General features: G+C 47.1%; 1 protein-coding gene across 11 annotated transcripts in view; it reads left to right on the top strand.

Moving 5' to 3' along the window:
• The window catches only part of FGL1 (fibrinogen like 1), a 165,347-nt gene that overhangs the window by 100,799 nt on the left and 39,925 nt on the right, over positions 1-24,623 (top strand). For all 11 annotated transcript variants that reach the window (XM_069744390.1, XM_069744391.1, XM_069744383.1 and 8 more), the window contains one exon: positions 19,894-19,991. In XM_069744390.1, the coding sequence (XP_069600491.1) occupies positions 19,894-19,991 (98 nt within the window). The remainder of the gene's footprint in view (positions 1-19,893; positions 19,992-24,623) is intronic.

The raw sequence follows: 24,623 nt of genomic DNA on the forward strand, positions 1-24,623 counted from the left end.
GGTTATTAGATCGCCCCTCAGTCGTCTTTTTTCTAGACTAAATAATCCTAATTTCACTAATCTATCTGGGTATTGTAGCTATGGCAAATGTGTGAAGCGAATCTGGGAGTAGTTTTCTCCCAAACTTATATCATATCTATGGTGTAACGGGGTCTACTGTGCTGTAGTACCTCTTTAAGCACCCCCCCTGTTTCAGGAGGTCCATTCTGCTTTTGCTGGATTCTGAATGAAGGACGCTGGCTAGGATTTCTTGATTACATAGGAGCATATAAAAGCTGACTGCTACTCCAGGTATTTCCAGTCTAAAATAGGAAAACAGCTGGCCAGACATACATGACAATAGCCGCAGGGGGCCGGAGCCTGCCGCTATTTACTGTGGGAATTACAAAGGTGGGGGGAGGTCAGAAAGAGAATATCTTGTCCAGGGGCGCAGCCTGTGGACTGATGCATTTCACATGGAAACTATTATACATACATATACTGCATAACATTCTTGGTGCTGGGGGGTTCTTTAACACGGCTCCCCTTTTCAGCGACGCGATTGGCATACACAGTCTGATCCTTAACGGATCGGTTTGGGGATGACCAAAGTTTATGGGGTTGGTACGAGTTCCGTTTTTCGACTTAGTACATCGGCAGTACCGTTTTGTTTGCTGGGTCTGTAGTGGATGGTGAAGTCCAGAGGTTGTAGGGCTAAACTCCACCGCAGTAATCTGGCGTTGTCTCTGGAGACCTGATTAAGCCAGACTAGGGGATTATGGTCCGTTAGGAGGGAAAACTGTCGTCCATACAAATATGGTTGTAACTTTTTGAGTGCCCATACTATTGCCAGGCACTCCTTCTCGATGGCCGCATAGCTCACTTCACGGGGCAGTAGTTTCCGACTCAGGTAAGCTAACGGGTGTTCTTGGTCGTCTGGCCCGACTTGGCTCAGTACTGCCCCTGTTGTAATTCTGCTCTTGGGCTCCCTCCGGTGGTTATGAGTGGTAGTGCTGCTGTCTTTGGATCGCAGCATTTGTCAGGTGTGTCCACTTATTGCAATTTGGACTGGGCTATTTTAGTCTTGTTTGATCCTTTAGTCAGTGCCAGTTGTCCATTGTTTTTGGAGGATTCACATCCCTGACTGGTCTCTCCTGTTTGCTGTTCTTTTCATCAAAGATAAGTTCTGGCTTTGTTTTTGCTGTCCACATGCTGTGGGCCTTATAGTTCTGTGCATTTTCATGTTTTGTCTTGTCCAGCTTTGTCTGTGTAAGGATTTTTTGCAGCCAAGCTGTATCTCTGGAGATGCAGATATCCCCTCCATGTCTTTAGTCAGATGTGGAGATTTGTATTTTCTGTGGTGGATATTTTCTAGTGTTTTAATACTGACCGCATAGTACTCTGTCCTATTCTTTCTTTTTAGCTAAAAAGGCCTCCTTTGCTAAATCCTGATTTCAGTCTGCGTATGTCATTTCCCTCTCCTCTCACAGTCAATATTTGTGGGGGGCTGTCTATCCTTTGGGGATTTTGTCTGAGGCAAGATAGTTTTCCCGTTTCTATCTTTAGGGGAAGTTAGTCCTTAGGCCGTGTCGAGGTGTCTAGGGAGCGTTAGGTACATCCCACGGCTACTTCTAGTTGCGGTGATAAGTTCAGGGTCTGCGGTCAGTACAGGTACCACCTTCTCCAGAGTACGTCACATGCTGCTCCTAGGCCACCAGATCATAACATGCCCCCAATCCAAACATAGAAGCATCTGTGTGGACCAGGAAACGTTTTAGTTGGATCGGGTGCGGCCAATACAGGGGTATTGGTGAGGGCGTCCTTTAGCTGGCGGAAGGCTTCCTCACACTCTGGGGTCCAGGTTACCTGGCGGGGTTGGTTCTTACGGGTCAGATCAGTGAGGGGCTTGGCTACGCTGCTGTAATTGGGAACGAATTTCCTGTAATACCCCGCTGTCCCTAGAAACGCCATGACCTGTGTTTTAGTGCGTGTGGTGGGCCATTTGGCTATGGCCTCAATCTTGGCTGGTTCTGGTCTCTGTTTACCACTTCCCACCCAATGCCCTAAATACTGAACCTCTGCTTTGCCCACGTGACGCTTGTTTGGGTTCAGGGTGATTCCGGCCTTGTGGATCCTGCCCAATACTGTCTCTAGGTGATTTAGATGCTCTTCCCATGTTGCGCTGTAGATGGCTATGTCATCCAGGTAGGCACACGCATAGTCCTGGAGACCATCCAGAAGCCGGTCAGCCAGCCTCTGGAAGGTCGCCGGGCAGTCTTAATCCCAAATGGCATAACTCGAAACTGGAATAAGCCAAACGGGGTGACAAATGCTGACTTGGGAATAGCATCAGGACTAAGGGGAATCTGCCAGTAGCCTTTGCATAGATCGATGGTGGTCAAATACTACGCATCCGTCACTGTTTTCTCATTGAGCTTATGATAGTCTACACAAAACCGTGTAGTCCCATCCTTCTTGGGCACTAACACTATGGGGGATGCCCAGGGACTATCTGACTCGTCAATGACCCCTAAACGCAACATCTCTTGTATCTCTTGTCGCATCCCTTCTCGTACAGACTCAGGGACGCGGAAGGGGGGTTGTCGCAGGGGGGTCTGATCTTGGGTCTCAACCTTGTGTTGTGCCAGGTGAGTGTACCCGGGTTTCCCCGAAAACATCCTCTGTCGCTGCCTCAACAACTCCTCCGCCTGCTGTCTCTCCCGGGGAGCTAAGTCTTCACCCCAGTGTACCTAGTCTGTCATGATCCCAATGGCAGGAGATCACAAAAGGACAAGCACAAAAAACAAAACAAGCTCTAGGGTGATGGAAACTGAGCTGACCGCGATCCTGAACCTAACACACAACTAGCTGTAGCCGGGGAACGTGCCTACGATGATTCCTAGACGTCTCGCGCCAGCCGAAGGACTAACTTCCCCTATTAGAAGAAACACAGACCTCTCTTGCCTCCAGAGAAACACCCCACAGAAATAGCAGCCCCCCACATGTAATGACGGTGAAATGAGAGGAAAGCACATACGTAGTTATGAAAACAGATTCAGCAAAATGAGGCCCGCTAAAGCTAGATAGCAGAGGATACAAAAGTGAACTGCGCGGTCAGCGAAAAGCCCTACAAAAAACCATCCTGAAATTACTTGAACTCATGTGCCAACTCATGGAACATGAGGAGTAATATCAGCCCACTAGAGCAACCAGCAAAAAGGAATCACATATCTGCAAGCTGGACTAAGACAAAAATTAAGCAAAACGTGGAACAGGAAAATCAAAAACTTAGCTTGTCCTGAAGATAACAGAAGCGGGAAGCAGAGGTAACAAGACACACTGATTACACTGATAGCCGGCGAGGAAATGACAAGAAAGCCAGGTTAAATAGGAAACTCCCATATCCTGATAGAACAGGTGGACACCAGAGACCGCAGAAAACACAAGTCACCCAGCACCATCCGTAACCACCAGAGGGAGCCCAAAAACAGAATCCACAACAGTACCCCCCCCTTGAGGAGGGGTCACCGAACCCTCACGAGAACCACCAGGGCGACCAGGATGAGCCCTATGAAATGCACAGACCAAATCAGCAGCATGAACATCAGAGGCAACCACCCAAGAATTATCCTCCTGACCATAACCCTTCCACTTGACCAAATATTGGAGTTTCCGTCTGGAAACACGAGAATCCAAGATCTTCTCCACAACATACTCCAATTCTCCCTCCACCAGCACCGGAGCAGGAGGTTCAAGCGAAGGAACAACAGGTACCTCATACCTCCGCAACAACGACCGATGGAACACATTATGAATAGCAAACGATGCCGGGAGATCCAAACGAAACGACACAGGGTTAAGAATTTCCAAGATCCTATAGGGACCGATGAACCGAGGCTTGAACTTAGGAGAAGAGACCTTCATAGGAACAAAACGAGAAGACAACCACACCAAGTCCCCAACATGAAGTCGAGGACCCACGCGGCGACGGCGATTAGCAAACTGCTGAGCCCTCTCCTGGGACAACTTCAAATTGTCCACCACATGACTCCAAATCTGATGCAACCTATCCACCACCATGTCCACTCCAGGACAATCAGAAGGCTCCACCTGACCAGAGGAAAAACGAAGATGAAACCCCGAATTACAAAAGAAAGGAGAAACCAAGGTAGCAGAACTAGCCCGATTATTAAGGGCAAATTCGGCAAGCGGCAAAAAGGTAACCCAGTCATCTTGATCAGCAGAAACAAAACACCTTAAATAAGTTTCCAAGGTCTGATTAGTTCGTTCCGTCTGGCCATTTGTCTGAGGATGGAATGCAGACGAAAAGGACAAATCAATGCCCATCTTAGCACAGAACGTCCGCCAAAATCTAGACACAAACTGGGATCCGCTATCAGAAACGATGTTCTCCGGAATCCCATGCAAACGAACCACGTTCTGAAAAAACAGAGGGACCAACTCAGAGGAGGAAGGTAACTTAGGCAAGGGTACCAGATGAACCATCTTAGAAAAGCGGTCACACACAACCCAGATGACGGACATTTTTTGAGAGACAGGGAGATCCGAAATAAAGTCCATGGAAATGTGCGTCCAAGGCCTCTTCGGGATAGGCAAAGGTGACAACAATCCACTGGCCCGAGAACAGCAAGGCTTAGCCCGAGCGCAAACTTCACAAGACTGCACAAAAGAACGCACATCCCTCGACAAGGAAGGCCACCAAAAAGACCTGGCCACCAAGTCTCTAGTACCAAATATTCCAGGATGACCTGCCAACACAGAAGAATGGACCTCGGAGATGACTCTACTGGTCCAATTATCCGGAACAAACAGTCTTTCAGGCGGACAACGATCAGGTTTATCCGCCTGAAACTCCTGCAAAGCACGTCGCAAGTCTGGGGAGACAGCCGACAAAATCACCCCATCCCTAAGGATACCAGTGGGCTCAGAATTTCCAGGGGAATCAGGCACAAAACTCCTAGAAAGAGCATCCGCCTTCACATTCTTTGAACCTGGCAGGTATGAAACCACAAAATCGAAACGGGAGAAAAACAGTGACCAACGAGCCTGTCTAGGATTCAGACGCTTGGCAGACTCAAGGTAAATCAGATTTTTGTGATCAGTCAAGACCACCACACGATGTCTAGCACCCTCAAGCCAATGACGCCACTCCTCAAATGCCCACTTCATGGCCAAAAGCTCCCGATTGCCAACATCATAATTCCGCTCAGTGGGCGAAAACTTTCTAGAAAAGAACGCACATGGCTTCATCACTGAGCAATCGGAGCTTCTCTGCGACAAAACCGCCCCCGCACCAATCTCGGAAGCATCAACCTCAACCTGAAAAGGAAGCGGAACATCTGGCTGACGCAACACAGGAGCAGAAGAAAACCGGCGCTTAAGTTCCTGAAAGGCCTCCACAGCCGCAGGAGACCAATCAGCAACATCAGCACCCTTCTTAGTCAAATCCGTCAAAGGCTTAACAACACTAGAAAAATTAGTTATGAAACGACGATAAAAATTAGCAAAGCCCAAGAACTTCTGTAGACTCTTAAGAAATGTAGGCTGCTTCCAGTCACAAATAGCCTGAACCTTGACGGGATCCATCTCAATAGTAGAAGGGGAAAAAATATACCCCAAAAAAGAAATCTTCTGGATTCCAAAGAGACACTTTGAACCTTTTACAAACAAAGAATTGGCCTGCAGGACCTGAAACACCTTCCTGACCTGCTGAACATGGGACTCCCAGTCATCAGAAAAAACCAAAACATCATCCAAATACACAATCATAAATTTATCCAGATATTCACGGAAAATATCGTGCATAAAGGACTGGAAGACAGAAGGAGCATTAGAAAGTCCAAAAGGCATCACCAAATACTCAAAATGGCCCTCAGGCGTATTAAATGCGGTTTTCCACTCATCACCCTGCTTTATCCGCACAAGATTATACGCACCCCGAAGATCAATCTTAGTGAACCATTTAGCCCCCTTAATGCGAGCGAACAAATCAGTCAACAATGGCAAAGGATACTGATATTTGACTGTAATCTTATTCAAAAGACGGTAATCTATACAAGGCCTCAAGGAACCATCTTTTTTGGCCACGAAAAAAAAACCTGCTCCCAAAGGGGACGAAGATGGACGGATATGTCCCTTTTACAAGGACTCCTTAACATAATCCCGCATAGCAGTATGCTCTGGCACTGACAGATTGAACAAACGTCCTTTAGGAAATTTACTGCCAGGAATCAAATCTATAGCACAATCGCAATCCCTGTGAGGAGGAAGCGAATTGAGCTTAGGCTCCTCAAAAACATCCCGATAATCAGACAAAAATACAGGAACCTCAGAAGGAGTAGATGAAGCGATAGAAATCGGAGGTGCATCATCATGAACCCCCTGACATCCCCAGCTTAACACAGACATTGTTTTCCAGTCAAGGACTGGATTATGAGTTTGTAACCATGGCAGACCAAGTACTAGAACATCATGAAAATTATACAATACCAGGAAGCGAATCACCTCCTGATGAACGGGAGTCATACGCATGGTCACTTGTGTCCAGTACTGAGGTTTGTTCATAGCCAAAGGTGTAGAGTCAATTCCTTTCAAAGGAATAGGGACTTCCAGGGGCTCCAGACTAAACCCACAGCGGTTGGCAAATGGCCAATCCATAAGACTCAGGGCAGCGCCTGAATCCACATAGGCATCGACGGAAATGGCTGATAATGAACAAATCAGAGTCACAGACAGAATGAACTTAGACTGTAAAGTACTAATGGCAACAGACTTATCAACCTTTTTTGTGCGTTTAGAGCATGCTGATATAACATGAGCTGAATCACCACAATAAAAACACAACCCATTTTTCCGCCTATAGTTTTGCCGTTCACTTCTGGACTGAATTCTATCACATTGCATTGTCTCAGGTGCCTGTTCAGAAGACACCGCCAAATGGTGCACAGGTTTGCGCTCCCGTAAACGCCGATCAATCTGAATAGCCATAGTCATGGACTCATTCAGACCTGTAGGCGCCGGGAACCCCACCATAAAATCTTTAATGGCCTCAGAAAGGCCATCTCTGAATCTTGCAGCCAGGGCGCACTCATTCCACTGAGTAAGCACCGACCATTTCAAATTTCTGACAATATATTTCTGCTTCATCTTGCCCCTGAGAGAGAGCCAATAAAGCTTTTTCAGCCTGAATCTCTAAGTTAGGTTCCTCATAGAGCAAACCCAATGCCAGAAAAAACGCATCCACATTGAGCAACGCAGGATCCCCTGGTGCCAATGCAAATGCCCAATTCTGAGGGTCACCCCGCAGGAAAGATATAACAATTTTGACTTGCTGAGCAGGGTCTCCAGAGGACCGAGATTTTAAAGAAAGAAACAACTTTCAATTGTTCCTAAAATTCAGAAAACTAGATCTATCTCCAGAAAAAAACTCTGGGATAGGAATTCTAGGTTCAGACATAGGAGCATGTACAACAAAATCTTGTATATTTTGAACCTTAGCAGCAAGATTATTCAGGCTGGAAGACAAACTCTGGACGTCCATGATAAACAGCTGAGGTCAGAGCCATTCAGGGATTAAGAGGAGGTAAGACGCAGCCAGGTTGCAATTAAGGCTAGGCAGCAAACTCTGAGGGAAAAAAAAAAAAAAAAAAAACTTCCTCAGACTACTTTTCCTCCTACTTCAGCCAACGATTACCACTTTAGGGCCAGCTATACTGTCATGATCCCAATGGCAGGGGATCACAAAAGGACAAGCACAAAAAACAAAACAAGCTCTAGGGTGATGGAAACTGAGCTGACCGCGATCCTGAACCTAACACACAACTAGCTGTAGCCGGGGAACGTGCCTACGATGATTCCTAGACGTCTCGCGCCAGCCGAAGGACTAACTTCCCCTATTAGAAGAAACACAGACCTCTCTTGCCTCCAGAGAAACACCCCACAGAAATAGCAGCCCCCCCATGTAATGACGGTGAAATGAGAGGAAAGCACATACGTAGTTATGAAAACAGATTCAGCAAAATGAGGCCCGCTAAAGCTAGATTGCAGAGGATACAAAAGTGAACTGCGCGGTCAGCGAAAAACCCTACAAAAAACCATCCTGAAATTACTTGAACTCATGTGCCAACTCATGGAACATGAGGAGTAATATCAGCCCACTAGAGCAACCAGCAAAAAGGAATCACATATCTGCAAGCTGGACTAAGACAAAAATTAAGCAAAACGTGGAACAGGAAAATCAAAAACTTAGCTTGTCCTGAAGATAACAGAAGCGGGAAGCAGAGGTAACAAGACACACTGATTACATTGATAGCCGGCGAGGAAATGACAAGAAAGCCAGGTTAAATAGGAAACTCCCATATCCTGATAGAACAGGTGGACACCAGAGACCGCAGAAAACACAAGTCACCCAGCACCATCCGTAACCACCAGAGGGAGCCCAAAAACAGAATCCACAACACTAGTCCCATGTTTTAGACTGAGTCCTCTCCCCTAAGACATCAGGCAAGGGAAGTCCGGCTAAATCCTCTGCTTCAGGTGCACAGATGGCCACTACCTCTTCAGGGCGCTCCCGATAGGGCTTCAGCATATTCACGTGGAACATACGGATAACCCTGGGGTCGTCACAATCGGTGACATTATAGGTGGTGTCGGCTATTTTACCCACTACCTGGTAGGGCCCCTGCCATGCAGCTTGGAACTTGTTCTGCCTAGTGGGCTCTAACACCAGGACCTTCTGCCCTATTTCCAAGGTGCGCTCTCTGGCCCTCCGATCGTACCATACGTGCTTGTGCCGCTGGGCCACCTGCATGTTCCCTCGTACAGCCTGGGTCAGCTCCTGTAGGCGGTCCCGGAATTCCAGCACATAGGGTACAATAGGTACCCCTTCTATGGTGCCCTCCACTTCCCAGTGTTCTAGCACTAAGTCTAGGGGTCCCCTTACCCGTCTCCCGTATACCAGTTCATATGGGGAGAACCCCGTGGATTCTTGGGGCACCTCTCGATAGGCAAACAGGAGGGGAGGCAAGAATTTCTCCCAGTCCCTGTAGGTCCTGGTAAAAGTCCCAATGAGTTGTTTTAATGTTTTGTTAAAGCGTTCACACAACCCATTGGTTTGCGGGTGGTATGGGGCGCTTCTAATGGACTTTACGCCGCACAGCTTCCACAGTTGGTTGGTCACCTCTGCTGTAAACTGGGTACCCTGGTCTGAGATAATCTCCCGGGGAAATCCAACCCGTGAGAAAACCTGGAGCAGGGCAGCCGCCACCGTCTCTGCCAGTATGTTAGGTAACGCAACCGCCTCTGGATACCGTGTGGCATAATCTACCACTGTCAATATATACCTTTTCCCTGACGGACTGGGTTTGGCTAACGGCCCTATCAGATCGACCGCTACTCGGCTAAATGGTTCCTCCACAATGGGGAGGGGGAGTAATTTGGCCTTGCATCGATCTCCCCTCACAGGTCTGGCAGTATTGACGGACATCATAGGTTACCCCCGGCCAAAAGAAGTTTTGTGTCAGACGATGCCTGGTGCGACTGACGCCGAAGTGCCCGGCCAAGGGTATGTCATGAGAGATTCGCAGAAACTCTTGCCTATACTTCTTGTGAACTACCAGCTGTCGTTTTATAGTGGAGCTCTTCCCTGTGTGGTGCTGCTCTGTGATCCGGTAGAGGAGTCCCTGCTTCCATATAAACTGTTCCCCTTTCAGTACCCCTCTCCCCTCCTGTGCCTTCCCACGATATCCCTCCAATGAAGGATCCTCAAGTAACTCCCTCTTAAATTCATCTGGGGTGGCCCAAGAAATGTGTCTGGCTATGGGAATATGTGTAGGGCTGGGATGTCTTACCTGGGCCTCCTCTGAGTGTGATTCCGCCTCCGCAGCTCGAGCTTGTCTCCGGGTGGTCACAGGATATGTCTCAGCCAGAGGGGCAACCGAGAAGGCAGACAACATGGGCCCCAAGTCATTTCCCAGCAAAACGTCTGCAGGCAAATCCTCCATCAAGCCAACCTCAACAAGGCCATCCCCAACTCCCCAGTTCAGGTGAATCCTGGCAGTGGGCAGTCGATGTATGGCTCCCCCTGCTACACGGACTGCCACTGTCCGGTCCATCTTCTCTTGGTCCCGGACGAGAGGAGGATTCACAAGGGTCAAAGTTGCTCCGGAATCTCTTAGTCCCTGCATGCGTTTCCCATTAACCCACACGACCTGTTGATGCTGTTGTCGATTATCTGCCCGGGCTGCCTGCATGGGGTCTACTTCATGCAGCACTTCCTCCATGTCTTCCACCCCTTGGTTAGTTGTAGCCCCCAATGCCGGGTCAGCTTCGCCTTGGTAGCAGTGTACAGCGGCCCGGCGGAAGGTAGCTGTTCCCGCCTTTGGCCACTGGGTATGCTGAGTCCAGTTGGGACATTGTCTTTGCAGATGGCCCATCTGATGGCAGGTGTGGCATCACGCCCCAGGGGAACTGTGGTAGGCCGGGTTTCTAGCTGGTTCCCCTACAATCTGGTTTGGGGCCCTCCAGATCCATGGGCGGACCCTTAGTGACCATCTTTGATCCGGACAACTGAGGCCTCCTGGCGTCATGATGTTCATCGGCCAGACGAGCGGCTTCCTCAAGAGTCATTGGCCGCCTGTTCTGAAGCCATTCCTGTGTCTCGGGGTTTAGTCCTTTAAAGAATCGTTCTAACAAGAAGAGCTGGAGGACGTCCTCCTTAGTGGTTGCTTGGCTCCCTTGTACCCACTGTAGCAGTGACCGCCGTAATTTACAGGCCCATTCAGCGTGGGTATCGGTTACTCGTTTTATAAGTCCACGGAACTTTTGGCGGTATGCCTCTGGTGTCAGCGCATACCGGGCCAAGATCACTTCTTTGATCCACTCATAGTCCATACAGTCCTCATCAGGTACCGTGCGATAGGCGTCCGCTGCCCGACCTGTCAGCTTGCTGGCCAGAATTTGAACCCGTTCCTCCGGCTTCACTTGATGAAGGGCACACTGCTGCTCAAAGTCCTGCAGAAAGCCATCAATGTCTTCCTCTGCCTCCCCCAACTGTCGGAAGGCATTATACTGGATCTTTTTGTGGCTTACTGTTGAAGGTACCTGGTCGGAGGCCAGAGCTCCCCTTGCTCGCTGACTCTCTTCTCTCCGCTCTGCCATCTCCATTTTGGCCAGCTCTATCCTGGTCCGCTCGGCCATCTTTTCCTTCAGATCAGTACGCACATCAGCCATCACCTCTCGTATGATCTCTACTGCAGGGTTTGGGCCATAGAACGCCAGTCTGTTCTTTACCTCCCTCTGGAATTCAGTCTCCTCCACGTTCACATTGGGGGCGCTGCACTGTCATGTTCCATGATGGCTGCTATCAAATCCGCTTTTGTTTTGTTGCTGGTGATTAACTCTCGGGCTTCCACCAGATCTTTTAGTGTAGTCCTCTTTAACTTCTGGTAGTTGTCTTCCATTCATTCCTTTCCTCCTGTAGAAGGGGTATCACATCCCGCTGTCTGCCACCAGTGTAATGGGGTCTACTGTGCTGTGGTACCTCTTTAAGCACCCCCCGTGTTTCAGGAGGTCCATTCTGCTTTTGCTGGATTCTGAATGAAGGACGCTGGCTAGGATTTCTTGATTACATGGGAGCATATAAAAGCTGACTGCTACTCCAGGTATTTCCAGTCTAAAAGAACCCACTTTATTTTCAGCACACAGAATATATAACACCAGAGGCGTAGCTAGAGCTTTTGCCGCCCGGGGCTGTTCCCGAGTTTGGCGCCCCCCCCCCCCCCCCCCGGCTCAATACACACAAAGGTTACCAAAAACGGTTTTCCTGTTTTGTAGAACTTAAACTGGGCCCAATGGTGTCACCCCCACATGCCACACCTGTGACTTAATACCACCACTCCATGACCAGGCCACATAGTGACCGAATAATACTACATACAAGGGACAAATACCACAACACCATTTCCAGACCACATATTACCACCACATAGTGCCTGAATACTACAATACTGATCAGTAATAAAAAAAAAAAACACAATACTATCACCATAAGTGCCAGTATTCACAGGAGATCTGTACTTAGTATGCAGTGTCTGTGTAGAGGTAATACAGAGATCACTGGTGACATTATACACAGGACCTCTATATAGTATACAGTGTATAGTGTCAGTGTATAGGTAACACTGACTCACCAGTGACGTCTCTAGGTGAAGTCCTTCATCTTTCATCCAGCACAGACCGCCATCATTCCTTCCAGCCAGGACTCGTTTCTGCAGGAAATAACACAGTTATCTCGAGCTCCGCTTGCAGAACACATTACTTAATTTTTCACAACTTCTACATTACATCACATGAAGAAAAAAAGGTGATATAGTGTCACTCTGCACAGTAACAGGACCGCCCCCCCATTTAAAACAGTACACTCAAAAAATAAAATAAATACATCACTGCAGTAATAATATCCCTTAATTAGCCCCTATGGTAATAATATTCCCCACCCTGGCCCCGTTTCTCATTCCTGGCTCCAGCCATATGTTCTCGCATCCTGCCCTCATGAGTATCCATTCTACCCCATATGATCTCCCCATCCTGCCCCACCAGCCTCCATCGTATCCGTCCTGCCCCATGATCCAATCCTGCCCCGTGTCTCCAATCATGCCCCGTATCTACATTCTGCCCATGCCTCAAGTCCTGCCCCCAGTGTGTCCAGCATATTACCCCCATGTTGTCCAGCAATCTGCCCCAGTGTGTCCAGCATATTACCCCCATGTTGTCCAGCAATCTGCCCCAGTGTGTCCAGCATATTACCCCCAGTGTGTCCAGCAATCTGCCCCAGTATGTCCAGCACTGCCCCCAGTGTGTCCAGCAATCTGCCCCAGTGTCCAGCCTTTCCCCAGTGTGTCCAGCAGTCTGCCCCAGTGTGTCCAGCATATTACCCCCAGTGTCCAGCATTGCCCCAGTGTGTCCAGCATATTACCCCCAGTGTGTCCAGCAATCTGCCCCAGTGTCCAGCATTGCCCCAGTGTGTCCAGAAGTCTGCCCCAGGGTCTCCAGCATTGCCTCAATGTGTCCAGAAATCTGCCCCAGGGTCTCCAGTATTGCCCCAGTGTGTCCAGCAATCTGCCCCATGGTCTCCTGTATTGCCCCAGTGTGTCCAGCATTCTTCCCCATGGTCTCCAGTATTGCCCCGGTGTATCCAGCAATCTGCCCCATGGTCTCCTGTATTGCCCCAGTGTGTCCAGCATTCTGCCCCATGGTCTCCAGTATTGCCCCGGTGTGTCCAGCAATCTGCCCCATGGTCTCCAGTATTGCCCCAGTATGTCCAGAAGTCTGCCCAGGGTCTCCAGCATTGCCTCAATGTGTCCTGAAATCTGCCCCATGGTCTCCAGTATTCAGTGTGTCCAGCAATCTGCCCCATAGTCTCCTGTATTGCCCCAGTGTGTCCAGCATTCTGCCCCATGGTCTCCAGTATTTCCCCAGTGTGTCCAGCATTCTGCCCCATGGTCTCCAGTATTGCCCCAGTGTGTCCAGCAATCTGCCCCATGGTCTCCTGTATTGCCCCAGTGTGTCCAGCATTCTGCCACATGGTCTCCTGTATTGCCCCAGTGTGTCCAGCATTCTGCCCCATGGTCTCCAGTATTGCCCCAGTGTGTCCAGCAATCTGCCCCATGGTCTCCTGTATTGCCCCAGTGTGTCCAGCAATCTGCCCCATGGTCTCCTGTATTGCCCCAGTGTGTCCAGCATTCTGCCACATGGTCTCCTGTATTGCCCCAGTGTGTCCAGCAATCTGCCCCATGGTCTCCTGTATTGCCCCAGTGTGTCCAGCATTCTGCCACATGGTCTCCTGTATTGCCCCAGTGTGTCCAGCATTCTGCCCCATGGTCTCCAGTATTGCCCCAGTGTGTCCAGCAATCTGCCCCATGGTCTCCTGTATTGCCCCAGTGTGTCCAGCAATCTGCCCCATGGTCTCCTGTATTGCCCCAGTGTGTCCAGCAATCTGCCCCATGGTCTCCAGTATTGCCCCAGTGTGTCCAGCAATCTGCCCCATAGTCTCCTGTATTGCCCCAGTGTGTCCAGCAATCTGCCCCATGGTCTCATGTATTGCCCCAGTGTGTCCAGCAATCTGCCCCATAGTCTCCTGTATTGCCCCAGTGTGTCCAGCAATCTGCCCCATGGTCTCATGTATTGCCCCAGTGTGTCCAGCAATCTGCCCCATGGTCTCATGTATTGCCCCAGTGTGTCCAGCAATCTGCCCCATGGTCTCCAGCATTGCCCCAGCCCCAGACAGTCAGACATAAAGAAAAAAAAAAAAAAGTAAAATCCTCACCTCTCCCGTTCCTAGCGCAGGTCCGGTGCAGTCAGCGTCTCTCCGGCTCTGCGACGCTCAGGACAGAGAGGCAGAGCGGCGCGCACAGTAGTGACGTCATCACGCCCTCTGCTCTGAGACGTCGCAGAGTCAGAGGAGGCTGCAGCTGCCGACGCCGCAGGAACCAGGAGAGGTGAGTATTAGAGCAGGGGGCGGGGGCGGGGGCGGGGGCGGGACCCGGGGGTGGGGGGAGCTGGCCCTGGTCGTGGCGGCGGACGGCGCCGCCCGAAGATTTAAAGGGGCGTCTTTTTTTTTTTTTTTTTTTTTTTTCTTCTGCAGCGCCGGCCGCCCCCCGCATTGTGCCGCCCGGGGCGGACCGCCCCCCCCGCACCCCCCTTCCTACGCCACTGTATAACACAGATACACAGGACAGGCCAATAGGAAAACAGCTGGCCAGACATACATTACAATAGCCGCAGGGGGCCGGAGCCTGCCGCTATTTACTGTGGGAATTACAAAGGTGGGGGGAGGTCAGAAAGAGAATATCTTGTCCAGGGGCGCAGCCTGTGGACTGATGCATTTCACATGGAAACTATTATACATACAAATACTGCATAACATTCTTGGTGCTGGGGGGTTCTGTAACATATGGGTGAGTGGAAAACAGATAAAATTAAGTTTTAACCCCTCTGTGACCTTAGACGTACTATCCTGTCGAGGTGCCCTGGGCTTATCTGACCCTGGACGGGATAGTACGTCATAGCCGATCGGCCGCGCTCACGGGGGGAGCGCGGCCGATCGCGGCCGGGTGTCAGCTGCTTATCGCAGCTGACATCCGGCACTATGTGCCAGGAGCGGTCACGGACCGCCCCCGGCACATTAACCCCTGGCACACCGCGATCAAAGATGATCGCGATGTGCCGGCGGTGCAGGGAAGCACCGCGCAGGGAGGGGGCTCCCTGCGGGCTTCCCTGAGACCCCCGGAGCAACGCGATGTGATCGCGTTGCTGCGAGGGTCTCACCTCCCTCCCTGCTCCCTCCAGCCCCGGATCCAAGATGGCCGCGGATCCGGGTCCTGCAGGGAGGGAGGTGGCTTCACAGAGCCTGCTCAGAGCAGGCACTGTGAAGCCTGCAGCGCTGCATGTCAGATCAGTGATCTGACAGAGTGCTGTGCAAACTGTCAGATCACTGATCTGTGATGTCCCCCCTGGGACAAAGTAAAAAAGTAAAAAAAAAATTTTCCAAATGTGTAAAAAAAAAATAAAAAAAAATATTCCAAAATAATGAAAAAAAATATATATATTATTCCCATAAATATATTTCTTCATCTAAACAAAAAAAAAAAAACAATAAAAGTACACATATTTAGTATCGCCGCGTCCGTAACGACCCGACCTATAAAACTGTCCCACTAGTTAACCCCTTCAGTAAACACCGTAAGAAAAAAAAAAAAAAAACGAGGCAAAAAACAACGCTTTATTATCATACCGCCGAACAAAAAGTGGAATAACACGCGATCAAAAGGACAGATATAAATAACCATGATACCGCTGAAAGCGTCATCTTGTCCCGCAAAAAACGAGCCGCAACACAGCATCATCAGCGAAAAAATAAAAAAGTTATAGTCCTGAGAATAAAGCGATGCAAAAATAATTATTTTTTCTGTAAAATAGTTTTTATCGTATAAAAGCGCCAAACCATAAAAAAATGATATAAATGAGGTGTCGCTGTAATCGTACTGACCCGAAGAATAAAACTGATTTATCAATTTTACCAAACGCGGAACGGTATAAACGCCTCCCCCAATAGAAATTCATGAATAGCTGGTTTTTGGTCATTCTTCCTCACAAAAATCGGAATAAAAAGCGATCAAAAAATGTCACGTGCCCGAAAATGTTTTCAATAAAAACGTCAACTCGTCCCGCAAAAAACAAGACCTCAAATGACTCTGTGGACCAAAATATGGAAAAATTATAGCTCTCAAAATGTGGTATTGCAAAAAATATTTTTTGCAATAAAAAGGGTCTTTCAGTGTGTGACGGCTGCCAATCATAAAAATCCGCTAAAAAACTCGCTATAAAAGTAAATCAAACCCCCCTTCATCACCCCCTTAGTTAGGGAAAAATAAAAAAAAATGTATTTATTTCCATTTTCCCATTAGGGCTAGGGTTAGGGCTAGGGCTAGGGTTAGGGCTAGGGTTAGGGCTAGGGCTAGGGTTAGGGTTAGGGCTAGGGTTAGGGCTAGGGTTAGGGCTAGGGTTAGGGCTAGGGCTAGGGTTAGGGCTAGGGTTAGGGTTAGGGCTAGGGTTAGGGCTAGGGTTAGGGCTAGGGTTAGGGCTAGGGTTAGGGTTAGGGCTAGGGTTAGGACTAGGGTTAGGGCTAGGGCTAGGGCTAGGGTTAGGGCTAGGGCTAGGGTTAGGGTTGGGGCTACAGTTAGGGTTGGGGCTAAAGTTAGGGTTAGGGTTTAGATTACATTTACAGTTGGGAATAGGGTTGGGATTAGGGTTAGGGGTGTGTCAGGGTTAGAGGTGTGGTTAGGGTTACCGTTGGAATTAGGGTTAGGGGTGTGTTTAGATTAGGGTTTCAGTTATAATTGGGGGGTTTCCACTGTTTCGGCACATCAGGGGCTCTCCAAACACGACATGGCGTCCGATCTCAATTCCAGCCAATTCTGCGTTGAAAAAGTAAAACAGTGCTCCTTCCCTTCCGAGCTCTCCTGTGTGCCCAAACAGGGGTTTACCCTCACATATTGGGTATCAGCGTACTCAGGACAAATTGGACAACAACTTTTGTGGACCAATTTCTCCTGTTACCCTTGGGAAAATACAAAACTGGGGGCTAAAAAATAATTTTTGTGGGAAAACAAAAAGATTTTTTATTTTCACGGCTCTGCGTTATAAACTGTAGTGAAACACTTGGGGGTTCAAAGTTCTCACAACACATCTAGATAAGTTCATTGAGGGGTCTAGTTTCCAATATGGGGTCACTTGTGGGGGGTTTCTACTGTTTAGGTACATTAGGGGCTCTGCAAACGCAATGTGACGCCTGCAGACCAATCCATCTAAGTCTGCATTCCAAATGATGCTCCTTCCCTTCCGAGCCCTCCCATGCGCCCAAACGGTGGTTCCCCCCCCCACATATCGGGTATCAGCGTACTCAGGACAAATTGGACAACAACATTTAGGGTCCAATTTCTCCTGCTAACCTTGGAAAAATACAAAACTGGGGGCTAAAATATAATTTTTGTGGAAAAAAAAATATTTTTTATTTGCACGGCTCTGCGTTATAAACTGTAGTGAAATACTTGGGGGTTCAAAGCTCTCACAACACATCAAGATGAGTTGCTTAGGGGGTCTACTTTCCAAAATGGTGTCACCTGTGGGGGGTTTCTACTGTTTAGGTACATTAGGGGCTCTGCAAACGCAATGTGACGCCTGCAGACCATTCCATCTAAGTCTGCATTCCAAATGGCGCTCCTTCCCTTCCGAGCCCTCCCATGCGCCCAAACGGTGGTTCCCCCCCACATATGGGGTATCAGCGTACTCAGGACAAATTGGACAACAACTTTTGGGGTCCAATTTCTCCTGTTACCCTAGGGAAAATACAAAACTGGGGGCTAAAATATAATTTTTGTGGGAAAAAAATTTTGTTTTATTTTTATGGCTCTGCATTATAAACTTCTGTGAAGCCCTTGGAGGGTCAAAGTGCTCACCACACATCCAGATAAGTTCCTTAGGGGGTCTACTTTCCAAAATGGTGTCACTTGTTGGGGGTTTGAATGTTTAGGCACATCAGTGGCTCTCCAAACGCAACATGGCGTCCCATCTCAATTTCTGTCAATTTTGCATTGAAAAGTCAAACGGCGCTCCTTCCCTTCCGAGCTCTCCCATGCGCCCAAACAGTGGTTTACTGCCACATATGGGGTATCAGCGTACTCAGGACAAATTGGACAACAACTTTTGAGGTCCAATTTCTTCTCTTACCCTTGGAAAAATAAAAAATTGGGGGCAAAAATATAATTTTTGTGAAAAAATATGATTTTTTATTTTTACGGTTCTGCATTATAAACTTCTGTGAAGCACTTGGTGGGTCAAAGTGCTCACCACACATCCAGATAAGTTCCTTAGGGGGTCTACTTTCCAAAATGGTGTCACTTGTGGGGGGTTTCAATGTTTAGGCACATCAGTGGCTCTCCAAACGCAACATGGCGTCCCATCTCAATTCCTGTCAATTTTGCATTGAAAAGTCAAATAGCGCTCCTTCCCTTCCGAGCTCTCCCATGCGCCCAAACAGTGGTTTACTGCCACATATGGGGTATCAGCGTACTCAGGACAAATTGGACAACAACTTTTGGGGTCCATTTTCACCTGTTACCCTTGGTAAAATAAAACAAATTGGAGCTGAAGTAAATTTTTTGTGTAAAAAAGTTAAATGTTCATTTTTATTTAAACATTCCAAAAATTCCTATTAAACACCTGAAGGGTTAATAAACTTCTTGAATGTGGTTTTGAGCACCTTGAGGGGTGCAGTTTTTAGAATGGTGTCACACTTGGGCATTTTCTATCATATAGACCCCTCAAAATGACTTCAAATGAGACGTGGTCCCTAAAAAAAAATGGTGTTGTAAAAATGAGAAATTGCTGGTCAACTTTTAACCCTTATAACTCCCTAACAAAAAAAAAAATTGGTTCCAAAATTATGCTGATGTAAAGGAGACATGTGGGAAATGTTACTTATTAAGTATTTTGTGTGACATATCTCTGTGATTTAATTGCATAAAAATTCAAAGTTTGAAAATTGCGAAATTTTCAAAATTTTCGCCAAATTTCCGTTTTTTTCACAAATAAACGCAGGTACTATCAAAGAAATTTTACCACTATCATGAAGTACAATATGTCACGAGAAAACAATGTCAGAATCACCAGGATCCGTTGAAGCGTTTCGGAGTTATAATCTCATAAAGGGACAGTGGTCAGAATTGTAAAAATTGGCCTTGTCATTGACGTGCAAACCACCCTTGGGGGTAAAGTGGTTAATGACTCATCGATCAGGGAAGTATCTTTGTTAAAATTGCTGACCAATTATTTTAAAGGGAATCTGTTAGCAGGTTTTTGTTATTTAATCTGAAAGCAACATAGCATAGGGCAAGTCAGCCTAATTCCAAAAACCTATTACTTACTAGGATGTGTTGTAGTTTCAGTGCAATCAATGTTTTATCAGCAGGAGATTATCAGAGCAGGAGTAGGTCTCACTCACTCAGGCTAGTCTGTGTAACCCCGCCCCAATCACTGATTGGCAGCTTGCTGACCATGTACAGTGTACACAGGAGGCTGCCAATCAGTGGTGTGGGCGGGGTTATACGGAGCTCAGCATTCAGAGAATTGGTAGATATGTAGGAGAGAAAGCAGGGATTATATCAAAACTACATCAAGCAGTCCAGTAAATTATACATTGTTGGAATTATGGTCTCTGCCCTTATGCTGCTCTCAGATTACATAGCAAAAAATTGTTGAATGATTCTCTTTAAGCGATTCGGACAGGCTGTTTAATAGTAATTATTATCTTAATTATTTTATTTTTCCTCCCCTAAGGAATTGGACTGACTACAAACAAGGATTTGGTGATTTCACTACAGTAATGGGTGAATACTGGCTTGGAAATGACAATTTGCACTTCCTAACATTACAGGGTACATTTCATTTTTCATTTAATGTTCCATATCCTACATTATGCTCATAAATGGTATGTAATTTGTATATACGTATACATTTATCTATGGGAGAAAGGACCCATATAATTGATTGTATTCCGCATCAGCCATACATGTAGGACATCACCCATACACTTCTATGGGACCCTGCAGTATGTTTGTATACCTCTAATTTTATGATTTTACACACATTGCAAGATTTCACATATAGGTTACGTAAAAAAGTGCTGCATGCTCTGACCACTATTATGGAGCATTGCTTATGGGGAAACTTAATAATGTATGATGGTCAGTGCTTCACCGCCTGCTTCTGCAGCCTCCTGCATACATCTATGCCATGCACATATAAACAGCAGAATTCTTCACAAACTTGGGATTTTCCGTTTTTGCATTTTCATTTTTTAGCCCCCTTCTTCCCAGAGCCATAACTTTTTTATTTTTCCATAAATATTGTACTTTTGAACGACACAATCGATTTTTACCAAATAGTGTACTGGAGAGCAGGAAAACAAAAAGAAATTTCCAAAAATGTGCAATTTCACAATTGTTTTTTATGTTTACCATGTTCACTAAATGCTAAAACTGACCTGCCATTAAGATTCTCCAGGTCATTACGAGTTCATAGACACCAAACATGTCTAGGTTCTTTTTTATTTAAGTGGTGAAAAAAGAATGCAAAGCGTGTGAAAAAAATGGCGCCATTTTACGAGACCCGCAGCATCTCGATTTTTCAGGATCTGGGGCAGGGTGAAGGCTTATTTTTTGTACGCCGAGATGATATTTTTATTGATACCATTTTGGGGTAGATACAATGTATGATCGCCTGTTATTGCATTTTTTTTTGCAATATTGCAGTGAACAAAAAAACATAATTCTGGCGTTTTTGCATTTTTTCTTATTACGCCATTTACCAATTGGATTCATTGTTTTTATATTTTGAAAGATTGCGTGTTTCTGAACTCAGAGATGACAAATATGTATTTTTTAATTGTTTTATTTTGATTGGGGCAAAAGGAGGGTAATCTGAACTTTTATATTTTTTTCTAAACTTTTTTCTAGCTTCAATACTCCCCTTAGGACAGTGTTTCTCAACTCCAGTCCTGAAGACCCACCAACAGGTCAAGTTTTCAGGATTTCCTTAGTATTGCACAGGTGATAATTTCATCACCTGCTCAAGCATTAATTCCATCACCTATGCAGCAGTAAGGAAATCCTGAAAACATGACCTGTTGGTGGGTCTTGAGGACTGGAGTTGAGAAACACTGCCTTAGGAGACTTGAAAATGTGATCATCTGATTGCTTTTGTTATATATAGCAGGGCTTCAGCTGTCACGTGCCGGTTAAGATGTGGGCTCAGCGCTGTAGCCCACATCAAAGAGAGGGACACAACCTATGACGTAACTATATGTCATAGGTCGATAAAGTGAAACTACTTATTGTTTAAATCAGGTTTTTCTGTTATTTGTATTTGTTTTAATTTTGGCAATGTTGTTGTTTTTTTTCATACCATGTCAAGACAGCAGTTGGTAAGTATAATATTAGGTTCAGAGGAACTTAGATTAATAGCACCACTCCATCTCTGAAATAAAAGCTAAAATGCTGGAGTGTAGCTTTAACACAGGCTCTTTAGACACTTTAATACAAAAGATTGGGTCAGGTTCTGACTATTGCGCTATGTACATGTGTTGTTTCTTGAAGCAAAAGAAAGTTAGAATCTAAAAAAGTGGCTGTGACGCTAGTCACTATGCTCAGTAAAGCCTTGAGGCTTGGGTCGTCAAGAGGTCCAGGGTCAGATACCAAGAAGGCACCTCATATACAAAGGGGTAAGACAGAAGGCATAGTCAGGTCACAGTCCAGAGTCAGAATTCCAAGGTCAGAGTGTGTAACGACAAAAGGGGTAATACAAACGAGTAGTCAATAGACATATCCAGGGTCCGGCAACAAAAGGTCAGAATTCAGATCAAGGCACATAGGACAAACCACAAATAGCTGAAAGCTATTGCTGGCCGCTCTCTGGGACAGACAGCTTAGTTAAGTAGCTGGGAAATCACCTGGAACTGGGAACATCTTAAGGTAACTCAGCATCACCCTGTCCCAGATTTGACGGCTGAACTGTCACTCAAAACTGAGACAGATTAGCACCCCCCACATTAGATCAGCCGACTGGGCCATCTGTTATGATCTGGTGGTTTAGGAGCAACATGGGACGAGCTCTGAAGGAGGTGGAACCTGTACTGACCGCAGTCCCTAAGCTCAACACAACACTAGAAGTAGCCGTGGGATGCTCCTGTCACTCCCTAGGCACCTCGTCACAGCCTGAGAAATAACTACCCCTAAAGATAGAAACAGGAAAACTATCTTGCCTCAGAGAAAATCCCCAAAGGATAGATAGCCCCCCACAAGAAATGACTGTGAGTGGAGAGGGAAAAGACATACGTAGAATGAAACCAGGATGTAGCACAGGAGGCCAGTCTAGCTACATAGATAGGACAGGACGGAATACTGTGCGGTCAGTATTAAAAACTATAAAAAATCCACACAGAGTTTACAAAAATCTCCACACCTGACTAAAGGTGTGGAGGGTAAATCTGCTTCCCAGAGCTTCCAGCTAAACTGAATTAATCCATACTGACAAGCTGGACAAAACATAGAATGCACAGAACGAATAAGTCCACAACGTGTGGACAGAAAAGAGCAAAGAAAGAACTTATCTTTGCTGAACTGGTCAGGATCTCAGGGAAATCCAAGAGAGATGTGAATCCAACCAGGAACCATTGACAAGTGGCACTGGCTGAAGGGAAGAGCCAGGCATAAATAGCCGAGCAGAAAGACAATCAGTGGAAGCAGCTGCTGACTGCTAAATCCAAGGAGAAGCCATTCCACTTAAAACCACCAGAGGGAACCCAAGAGCAGAACTCACAAAAGTGCCACTTACAACCACTGGAGGGAGCCCAAGAGGGGAATTCACAACAGTACCCCCCCCCCTTGAGGAGGGGTCACTGAACCCTCACCAGAGCACCCAGGCCGATCAGGACGAGCCAAGTGAAAAGCACGAACCAAATCGGCGGCATGGACATCGGAGGCAACAACCCAAGAATTATCCTCCTGGCCATAACCCTTCCACTTGACAAGATACTGAAGCCTCCGCCTCGAAAAACGAGAATCCAAAATTTTCTAAACCTCATATTCCAACTCTCCCTCAACCAACACCGGGGCAGGAGGATCAACCGAGGGAACAACGGGCACCACATATCTCCGCAACAAAGATCTATGGAAAACATTATGAATGGCAAAAGAGGCTGGAAGAGCCAAACGAAATGATAATTTCAGAAATCTTATAAGGACCAATAAACCGAGGCTTAAACTTAGGGGAAGAAACCTTCATAGGAACATGACGAGAAGACAACCAAACCAAATCCCCCACACGAAGTCGGGGACCAACACACCGACGGCGGTTAGCAAAACGTTGAGCCTTTTCCTGAGACAACGTCAAATTGTTCACCACATGAGTCCAAATCTGCTACAGCCTGTCCACCACAGAATCCACACCAGGACAATCAGAAGGCTCAACCTGCCCAGAAGAAAAACAAGGATGAAAACCAAAATTACAAAAGAAAGGTGAAACCAAAGTAGCCGAACTAGCCCTATTATTAAGGGCAAACTCGGCCAACGGCAAGAAAGCCACCCAGTCATCCTGATCAGCAGACACAAAGCATCTCAAATAGGTTTCCAAGGTCTGATTAGTTCGCTCAGTTTGGCCATTAGTCTGAGGATGAAACGCCGAAGAAAAAGACAAATCAATGCCCATCCTAGCACAAAAGGCCCGCCAAAACCTAGAGACAAACTGAGAACCTCTGTCAGACACAATATTCTCCGGAATGCCATGCAAGCGAACCACATGCTGAAAAAACAATGGAACCAAATCTGAGGAGGAAGGCAACTTAGGCAAAGGTACCAGATGGACCATTTTAGAGAACCGGTCACAAACAACCCAGATAACAGACATCTTCTGGGAAACAGGAAGATCCGAAATAAAATCCATGGAAATATGCGTCCAGGGCCTCTCAGGGACCGGCAAAGGCAAAAGCAACCCACTAGCGCGGGAACAGCAAGGCTTGGCCCGGGCGCAAGTCCCACAGGACTGCACAAAAGCACGCACATCCCGCGACAAAAGGACCTAGCAACCAAATCTCTGGTACCAAAAATCCCAGGATGACCAAACAACACTGAACAATGAACCTCAGAAATTACCTTACTTGTCCATCTATCAGGAACAAACAGTTTCCCCACTGGACAGCGGTCAGGCTTATCAGCCTGAAATTCCCGAAGCACCCGCCGCAAATCAGGGGAGATGGCAGAAAGAATCACCCCTTCCTTAAGAATGCCAACCAGCTCAAGGACTCCAGGAGAATCAAGCAAAAAACTCCTAGAGAGGGCATCAGCCTTAACATTCTTAGATCCCGGAAGATACGAGACCACAAAATCAAAATAGGAGAAAAAAAGGGACCATCGAGCCTGTCTAGGATTCAGCCGCTTGGCCGACTCAAGGTAAATCAGATTCTTATGATCAGTCAAGACCACAACGCGGTGCTTAGCTCCCTCAAGCCAATG

This window comes from Ranitomeya imitator, chromosome 1, assembly GCF_032444005.1.
Source record: "Ranitomeya imitator isolate aRanImi1 chromosome 1, aRanImi1.pri, whole genome shotgun sequence".
Taxonomy (NCBI): domain Eukaryota; kingdom Metazoa; phylum Chordata; class Amphibia; order Anura; family Dendrobatidae; genus Ranitomeya; species Ranitomeya imitator.